Source organism: Galeopterus variegatus, unplaced genomic scaffold (genome assembly GCF_000696425.1).
Source record: "Galeopterus variegatus unplaced genomic scaffold, G_variegatus-3.0.2 Scaffold5363, whole genome shotgun sequence".
Lineage (NCBI taxonomy): Eukaryota > Metazoa > Chordata > Mammalia > Dermoptera > Cynocephalidae > Galeopterus > Galeopterus variegatus.
The window spans coordinates 195667-205169 of NW_007731474.1; the positions used below are offsets into that span (position 1 = coordinate 195667).

Genomic DNA, 9503 nt, shown 5'->3' on the forward strand with positions numbered 1-9503 from the left:
CTCCTAAAGATCAACCCAGGGTTTATCTGGACACTCACACTGGCATAACGATATTAGATGATGTATCTATGCCCTTCCTAGATGAAAAACTCTGTTCTAATATCATAACTCATGTTGTATCATTTAATCCTTCTGAAAACCCTGTGTGTAGGCATTCTTATGGGGTTTTTAAAAAAATTTTTCATCGACACATAACAATTGTATGTGTTTATGGAGTACAGAGTATTTGGATACCTGTGTACAATACGTAACGATCAAATCAGGGTAATTAGCGTATCCATCACTTTAAACATTTATCATTTTTTTGTGTTGGCAACATTCAGAATCCTCTCCTCTAGCTGCTGGAAAATACACAATAAATTGTTGTTAGCTGTAGTGACCTCTTATTATGCTCATTTTGTAGAGATTCAAAATGAGGCTAGAAAGAGAAAGGTGTCGAGACCAGCTGGAAAGTAAGAGTCAGAATCCACAAGAAATCTGGCTGCAGATTCACTGCTCTGAACCAGTTCTTGATGAGGCTTCTCCTTAGAATGTGAGCTCCTCGAGGGAAGGAACCTGCTCTCTCCTATTTTCTCTAAGAAAGAGCACAGTGTCTTACCCATAGAAAAATAAATCAATAAGCTTCTCCTGGTTTACATTGAAGGGAATTTTGTTGGCTACACAACTCCTGCTCCACTGAGTGAGGGTGGGGATTCAGACAGCAGCCTGCGAGTGACACTCTCAGGAATCCCTCAGTGCAGAGTAGTTACCACTACTCTGCCATGATCAACATTTTCATCTGGGACATTCCCAATATCCTTTTATATCCAGAAGAAAGAGCAGCATGAGGCCTGAGAACCAGAGCAGCGTGTCCCAGTTCCTCCTCCTGGGGCTCCCCATCAGGCCAGAGCAGCAGGGCGTGTTCTTCGCCCTGTTCCTGGGCATGTACCTGACCACGGTGCTGGGGAACCTGCTCATCGTCCTGCTCATCAGGCTGGACTCTCGCCTCCACACCCCCATGTACTTCTTCCTCAGCCACCTGGCCCTCACTGACGTCTCCTTCTCATCTGTCACTGTCCCCAAGATGCTGATAAACATGCATACCCAGGATCAATCCATCCCTTATGCAGGGTGTGTAACACAGATGTTTTTCTTTATATTTTTTGGTTGTATTGACAACCTTCTTCTCACAGCAATGGCCTATGACAGGTACGTGGCCATCTGCCATCCTCTCCACTACACAACCATCATGAGGGAGGAGCTGTGCATATTTCTGTTGGCTGCATCCTGGCTCCTCTCTGCTGCCAGTGCCTTGCCCCACACCCTCCTCCTAGCTCAGCTGTCCTTCTGTGCTGACAACACCATTCCCCACTTCTTCTGTGACCTCCGTGCTCTGCTCAAGCTCTCATGTTCGGATACCTCCCTTAATGAGACTGTTATCTTCGCTGCTGGAGGATTGGTCCTTATCTTGTCATTTATTGGTGTTTTAGTCTCTTATGGCCACATCGGGGCCACCATCCTGAGGTCTCCCTCAGTCAAGGGGATCTGCAAAGCCCTGTCCACCTGTGGCTCCCATCTCTCTGTGGTTTTTCTATTCTATGGGACAATTATGGTACTGTACTTTTTCCCATCATCAAGCAACTCTAGTGACAAAGACATCGTTGCTTCAGTGATGTACACAGTGGTCACCCCCATGCTGAACCCCTTCATCTACAGCCTGAGGAACAGAGATATGAAGGGAGCTATGGGGAAACTTCTCAGAAGGGAGATCTTTTTCTCCAAGTGACAACCTCCTACTTACACTTTTTTCGTAGCCACTGACCCTGTCAGAGATGTCTCGTTGAAAAATGAGTAGTTACGAGGCAAGCCATGTTTCTTGCACCCTATAATCCTTCTTTTAATAGTATCTCCTGTATTCTGGACCCTACGGTCCCTGGGATTAGAAGTGTGGAATATAATCACAGAAGCTACGTTCTCATTCTTTACATTCTTGACTCCCAAGTTGAAGAAGATCGAAACTGTCAAATGTGATAGGAGATAGTGCTTTCATAGCCCACAGTGAAATGTACATTTTGTCCCATTATTTGAGTTAGTTTTAATGTTTATAAAACATTTTTTACATATTAAAATGTCATAAATAGTTGTATGCAAATGAATGATAGTTCAGGTTCTCTTTTTCCCCCAGAGCTATAATAACAGAGTATGTTTTCTAATTTTCAAAGCAAAGAAGTTCAAAATACTTGTCTTCCTAATGCAGTAGCTGATTAATAAAGTGTTTTCTTACAGCTTCCTAAAACCTAAACAAGTTGCAAAGCTTTTGATCTTTCTGATTAATTTTACTGTGCTTGTGGTGCAAAGAATCCAACAGGTATGCATATGGCAATCACTTCTATCAACACATTTCCTAATTCTAAGTAAGTTTTTCCCCTTTACGGGGCTTTTCTTGGTGGGATAGTATATACTTTTTTCCTTTTAGTTTGGAAAATGACAGTTGTTTCTTTTTGCTCAAACTGAGGCAACCCATTTCTGGCTGAAACAAATATAAATATCTCTTATTAAGTAAATTTGTATTCCATACCTACTATGTGCCAGGTACTTTTCTATACAAATGAGTCAGAATTTCTTTTTGAGGAGTTTATAGAGGAGATACACTGTCAATAAAAATAATAAAGATGTTGGCTTTTGGTCAAGATGACAGACCAAACTGTCCCCAGTGTCACTCTCTCCCACAAATCAACCAATTTACAACTGTGAAAAAGCAACGACAGCCAAGCCGGGGCTGCTAGAGTTCAGAGGAAGAGGAGGAGAGACTACAGAGTGCATGAAGGTGGGAGAAGCCACGATGAAAGAAAAAACTGCTCCAACTGTTTTGAATCCCCGCTGCTTCCAGCTGGAGCTGCTGAGCACACAGAGCAGGAGCTGTCAAAAGCCACAACTGTGCCCTTCAGATGAAGCTGCTTGGAGGTGGCAGGGGAGAAGAGGGCTTTTGTGGCCCCCAGGCCAGCAAGAACACTAATAGTGTTCCTGTGGACCCACACAGGAGCGAGGAGCCAGAACAGCTGAAAAAAAGGAGACACTCAGAGGCCAGTGAGGGACCAGAGCATGGCCCATCCCATAGGAAGTGTTTGGAGTACGGGTGGTGGAGGAAATGGGCCCACCGGGGGAACACTGGGACACAGCAAGACAGCTGATCTGCACCCCAGTCAGTGGAGGACCACTCAGAGGAGACTGGTCAGGAATGCAGAACTGCATGGGGTGCAGTAGGGTGAAAAGACTCAGGTCCATACAAGAGCTTCTACACAACCCAGATGCGCCAGATCTCAATAGACCAGAAATACCTATAAGGTCAACCGTTAAAACCTGAGCTACTCAAAAAGCCTTCCCCAGGGAGTCAGCAGCAAAGCAACAGTTTAGCTCAACCACGGAGCTCAAGTACTGGTCCCCACAGGAAGTTCCCCCATTTTAGAAGTAAGCAAAGAGACAATAAATTAGTTCCAGTGCAGAGTCCAAGTGGTAGGAACAGCAAATAATCCAACACAGAGCTGAAAGAAAAAACAAAATACCCACAACGAGACAAAGTTTGATATTAACTAGTTAAGGTCTTATTCCACCAAAGAACACCTATAACACCTAGAAGGACCAGAAGTCTATGGGCTACCAAGGCAGAAATGGGGAAGGGCCGGGGACCTCAGCCATGCCCCCTGACACCTGCAATCACTGAGGATGGGGGACAAGGGCCCCAGTCATGACCCCCAGACACCTGCAACCAGCTCAGTGATGACTACTGAGCCACAGCAAGATGGGCCCCAGGTTCCCGAGTTGGGGTGGTGGGGGCAAGGGCTTCTGCCACATGCCTCTGACATCTGCACTCAGCCCAGCAATGATGAAGCCACCAGTGGAAGCCCCCCGGTCTCCCCTGTGGGAATGAGGGGGGTGCCACAGGCCTCAATCCCTCCCTCCTCCTTCCTCCTTCTTCCATCCCATTTCCTTCCCCTTTCCCGTCTCCCCCTCCCTCCCAACTGCTGTGCAACAACATCCTAGAATGTAAAATAATAATAATAATAATAAAGATGTCAAGTATATGGTATGTTGTAAGATTATGAATGCTTTTTTTGAACAACAACACAAGCAGGGTGATGGGATAAGGAACACTGGGGGTGGGGCTGTAATTTTAAGTAGTCTATTGGTCAGAGTAGGCTTCCTTAAGGAGGAATTTGAGCAAACAGGTTAAGCAGAGCAAGGAAATAAGTTATCGGGGTTTTTTGGGGTTTTTTGGGTTTTTTTTTTTTTTCCTTTTTTGTCATTTTTACTGACCGGTAACAGGATTGCAACCCTCGGTGTCGCGCCCGTACCAAAGACCGGCAATGGGATCGCAACCCTCAGTGTTGCGCCTGCACCGCACTCAGCCAGTGAGCAGGAACCGGTCTCCACATGGGATCCGAACCCTCGGCAGGAGCGCCGACACACTCCCAAGCACTACCGGGCCGGCCCTAAGTTATCGTTTTTATCTGAGGGAGAGAATATTTCTAATGGGGATTAGAAACTGCAAAGCATCCAAAACAGGAGAGTGCTTAGCATGTTAAAGAAACGAAAATGAGGCTAGTTTGGCTAATGAGCAGTGTGGTGGGGGAGTAGTAGGAGGTAAAGTTTACAGGTAACAAGGAATCTACTTGTGTAAGGCTCTGTAAGAAATTATAAGGTCTTTGGTTTAATTATGAGTGATTTGAGAAACTCATGAGCAGAGAGTGACATAATCTGGTTCCAGTTTTAAATATCCTTCTAGTTCTTTTGTTGAGAATAAACTGAAGGAAGGAAAGTGTGAAAGCAGGGAGACCAATTATGAGAATAGTGGAATAGCACAGGCAAGGATTTAGGTCTCTCATGTCAGCATGGTAGCATTAGAGGCCATAAGAAGTGAATGAATTCTGATCTAACAAGTATCAATGAATTTAAAAGGATTTAAATCATACAGATAGTGTTTTCTGACTGCAGTGGAATTAAATTAGAAATCAATAACAAAACGATATCTGGAAAATCACCAAATATTTGGAAACTCAGTAACACGTTTCAAAATGATTCATGGATCAAAGAAGAAATAAAAAGTGAACCTATAAAGCATTTAAAATGGAATTAAAATTTTTAGGGGCGGCCCAGTGGCACATTGGAGAGTGCGCCGCTTGGGAGTGCGGCAGCGCTCCCACCGAGGGTTCGGATCCCATGTGGAGACCAGTTCCCGCTCACTGGCTGAGCACGGTGCGGGCGCAACACCGAGGGTTGCTATCCTGTTGCCGGTCCCTGGTACAGGCACGACACCGAGGGTTGCAATCCTATTACCGGTCAGTAAAAAAAGACAAAAAAAGGAAAAAAAATAAATAAATAAAAATTTTAAAACATACAAAACATACCATGTGAGATGTAACTAAAGCAGTGCAAGAAGAGAAATTTATAGTAATAAACATCTATGCTAGAAAAGAAAGAACCTTGTTATCCACCATTAGGAACTAGAAAAAGAAAAGCAAATTAAATACAAAGCAAGCAGAAAAAACAATAAAGAAAATGACAAAATAAATAAAATAGAAAATAAAAACTTGAACTAAACCAAAAATTGATTCTTGTATAAGAACGATACTATCATTAAGTCTTTACCTAGACTAATTGGGAAAGATAAAAGAGAAACAATAAGTTACTGATATTAAGAATGAGAGGTGGGATTACCACAGTCTACAGATACTGAAAGGAAAGTAACAGAATGTTATACACAAGCTTATCTCAATGAATTGGACCACTTTGATTAAACAGACAAATTCTCTAAATAAAAGAAATACTAAAGCTCATGCAAGAAGAAATACATATGAAATTATGGATTAAAGAAATTGAGTTTGTGGTGTAAAATCATCTCAAAAAGAAAATCACAAGCACAGACGACCTCATGTGTGAACTATACCAAACATTTAAGGAAGAAATAATACCATTTCTCCACAAGATCATCTACAATATTGAAAAGATTTTTCAGCCCATTTTCTGAGGCCAGAAGTACTCTGACAAAAAATCCATAAAAAGAAAATACCAAAAAAAGCCACATTCCAATATATCCCATAAACATTGGTGCACAAATTATTACCAAAATTTTATCAAATCAAATCCAACAACATATAAGACAAGCTAGGTTTCATTGAAGCAACGCAAGTTTGGTTTGGCATTCAAAAATCAATTATTGTAGCCTATGATTTAACAGACTAAAGAAAAAATCCATATCGTCCTCACAATATATAAATTTAAAAAAAATGTTTGATAAAATCCAACATTCATTCTTGATTAAAAATCTCAGAAACATCAGAATAGAGAGAACACTTAGGCTGATAAAGGACATCTGTGAAAAACCTAAAGCTAACATTGTACTTAACAATGGAAGACTCAATGCTTTCCCCCTAAGATCAGCTACGGACATCAATTGCACCACTTCTATTCAAAATTATACTGGAAACCCTAGTCAATGCAATAAGGCCAGAAAGAGAAATAAAAGTCATCCAAATGAGAAATAAAATTCACAGACAGCATAGTTAACTATGTAGAATATCCTACAAAATCTTTTCGAAGGCTACCTGAAATAATAAGTGAGTTTATCAGGGTCACAAAATATATGATCAATAGACAAGACTCAATTTTATTTCTCTATATAATCAGTAAGCAAAATGAAATTGCAATGCAAAATTAATACTATTTAATATATCAACAGAAGTATAAGACAGTTAGTAAAATCTTGGCAAAAGCTGAACAAAACAAGTACATTGAAAACTGTAAAATGTTGCTAACAATAGTGTTCAAACACCTAAGTTCATACAGAGATAGACAATGTTCATGGATGGCAATTCTCCTCAAATGGCTTGATAAATTCAGTGTCATCCTAATCAGAATCTCAGCAGGTGTTTTGTAGAAACTGATAATACTATTCTAAAATTTAACATTTCAAAGGAATTAGAATAGCCAAAACATTTTTTATATAGAAAAACAAAGTTGGAGAACTTACACTATGTGATTTGAAAACTTACTATGCATTTAAAGTAATCAAGACAGTGTGGTATTGGCATAAAGATAACTACATCTGTGTATCAGGATGGAAATCTACTTTTCTAGGACTCCAACAGCTGCAATGCACAACAACAACAGATGTTTATTTGGTGATCTTTAAAGCACCAAGTTTATTTTCAAAGTGAGGAATGATGCTTATTCCAAATGGGGACAGCACTGCCTTACTTCCATCGCTTGGTGTGGAAAGAAGACACATAAATCCCTTCTTTTAGAATAAATATATGATATCAGAAATTAGTATTTTCCCTAATTTAAAAAACCTGTTCTATTCTGTTATTGTTGTTTTAAGACTGCTTAGCTAGCTGAATCAGTTAGGTCAAGATCAAAATACTTAAATCAGATTTCATTTTACTATAACCATCTCACTCTCTGAGGCCCTAATACGTAAGATGAAAAAGATTGGAACCAAACAAAATATTTCAGTGATTATCTTTATCTGCCGTGAAGTATATATTGAAACCATTTTTAAATGAGTTTGGTTCAAGATTTGGGAAGCATTTTTAAATATAATTTTGCAAAAATCATAAAACAATGATTAACATAAAATATATAATTCATAAATTTTAGTGGTGTCCAGAGATTTTGTATGGCCAGAAATCGTGCCTTTTCCAACAATGAGATTGAAAATCTTACAATTCAGGAAGCATCAGCTAGAGTACTTAGAAATATCTTGCTCCAGGAATGGGGAAAAAATGAACCTAAATCTAATACAGCTCTGCTTCAACCTAACAAAGCTAAAAAACAAGATCTGAAAAGATTAAACTTTTTCCAAGTAATATAACTGTGTCTCAGAAAAATTGCTAAAGATATTTATAGAAGTAAAAAAATATTCAGAAACCACCAAAGTAAAATTTACAATGTCTACCATCTATTAAAAAATTACTAGGAAAATATAACTTAGTAAAAAGGGAAAAATTATCAATTGAAACAGACCAGAAATGATGCTGATGATAAAATTAGTAGATGAGGACATTAAAACAATTATGAGTAAAGGATTAAAAGTTAAAGGTTAATAAACAATACATAATTCTAACACTAGTCAAAGGAAAGCTGGAAAGTCTATATTAATATGAAAAACAAGTAGATTTCAGATAAAATAATATTATTCAGGATAAAGAGGTTCATTCACAATGATAAAATAATCAATTTGTTAAGAGAAGCTAACATCCTAAAATCTTATGCACCTAACAGAAAAAGCTTCTCAATACATAAAGCAAAATCTGATAGAACTGCAAGGAGAGAGAGAGCCCACAAATATAGTTAGAGCTTTCCACAGGCCTCTCTCAATTGATAAAACAGACGGACAGAAAATCAGTAAAGATACAAAGAACTCAAGCAACACCACCAAGCAACTTAATTATGCTTATAGAACACTCCACTGAACACAAACTGACTGTACAGTTTTTCTGTGTTTACTAAGACGGACCATATTCTGGAACATAAAACAAGTCTCAAAAGACTTGAAAGGATTTCCATCATAAAAAGTATGTGTTCTAACCACAATAAAATTAAATTAGAAATCAATAGCAGAAAGATCTTAGGAGAATCCCCCAAAAAACTGAAAACAAAATAAAAAATTTTAAATGGTCTATAGGCCGAAAAGAAACGAAAAGGGAAATTTTGAACTAAATGAAAATAAAAATGCAACATAGAATATCACCAAAACAGTATTTAGGGGAAATTTTATAGCTCTTAATGCCTACATAGTGAAAAGAAAAGATCTTAAATCAATCACCTCATATTTTACCTTAAGGAGAGAGACAAAGAAAAGCACATTAAATCCAAAGTAAGTGAAAGAAAGGAAATAATAAAAACCACGACAGAAATCCACAAACTAGAAAAAAAAGAAAAAGATAAAGAAAGAAAACCAATGAAATGGGCCGACCCCATGGCTCACTCCAGAGAGTGCCGCGCTGGGAGCGCAGCGGCGCTCCCACTGCAGGTTCGGATCCTATATAGGGATGGCCAGTGCGCTCACTGGCTGAGTGCCGTGTGGGCGACACCAAGCCAAGGGTTGCGATCCCCTTACCGGTCACAAAAAAAGAAAAAGTAAAGAAAACCAATGAAGCAAAAACAATTCTTTGATAAGTTCAATGTAATAGATAATCAAGCCTGACTGATCAGAAATAAAAAGAAATTACTAATATCATGAATAAGAGAGGTGTCATTACTATAGACACCACAGATATTAGTGGGCTAATAAACATATATTGTGAACAACTGTATACCAATAAACTTCATAACTTAAATAAAATGCAGCAGTTCTTTGAAAGACACAAACTACCAAAGTTCACACAAGAAAAAATTAATAACATGAATAGTTCAATACCTATTAAAGAAATTGAAATTGTAGTTTGAAAGTTGCCCACAAAGAAAACTGTAGACTCAGATGGCGTCACTTATAAATTCTAGCAAATATTTAAGTAGGAAATGAT

At 39.0% G+C, this 9503-nt stretch overlaps 1 protein-coding gene across 1 annotated transcript; it reads left to right on the top strand.

The window, feature by feature from the left end:
* Positions 1-823: 823 nt before the first annotated feature.
* Positions 824-1765, top strand: LOC103604730 (olfactory receptor 1J4-like). The gene has a single exon (XM_008589302.1). The coding sequence runs from the start codon at positions 824-826 to the stop codon at positions 1763-1765; it is 942 nt and encodes a 313-aa protein (XP_008587524.1).
* The last annotated feature ends 7738 nt before the right edge of the window (positions 1766-9503 follow it).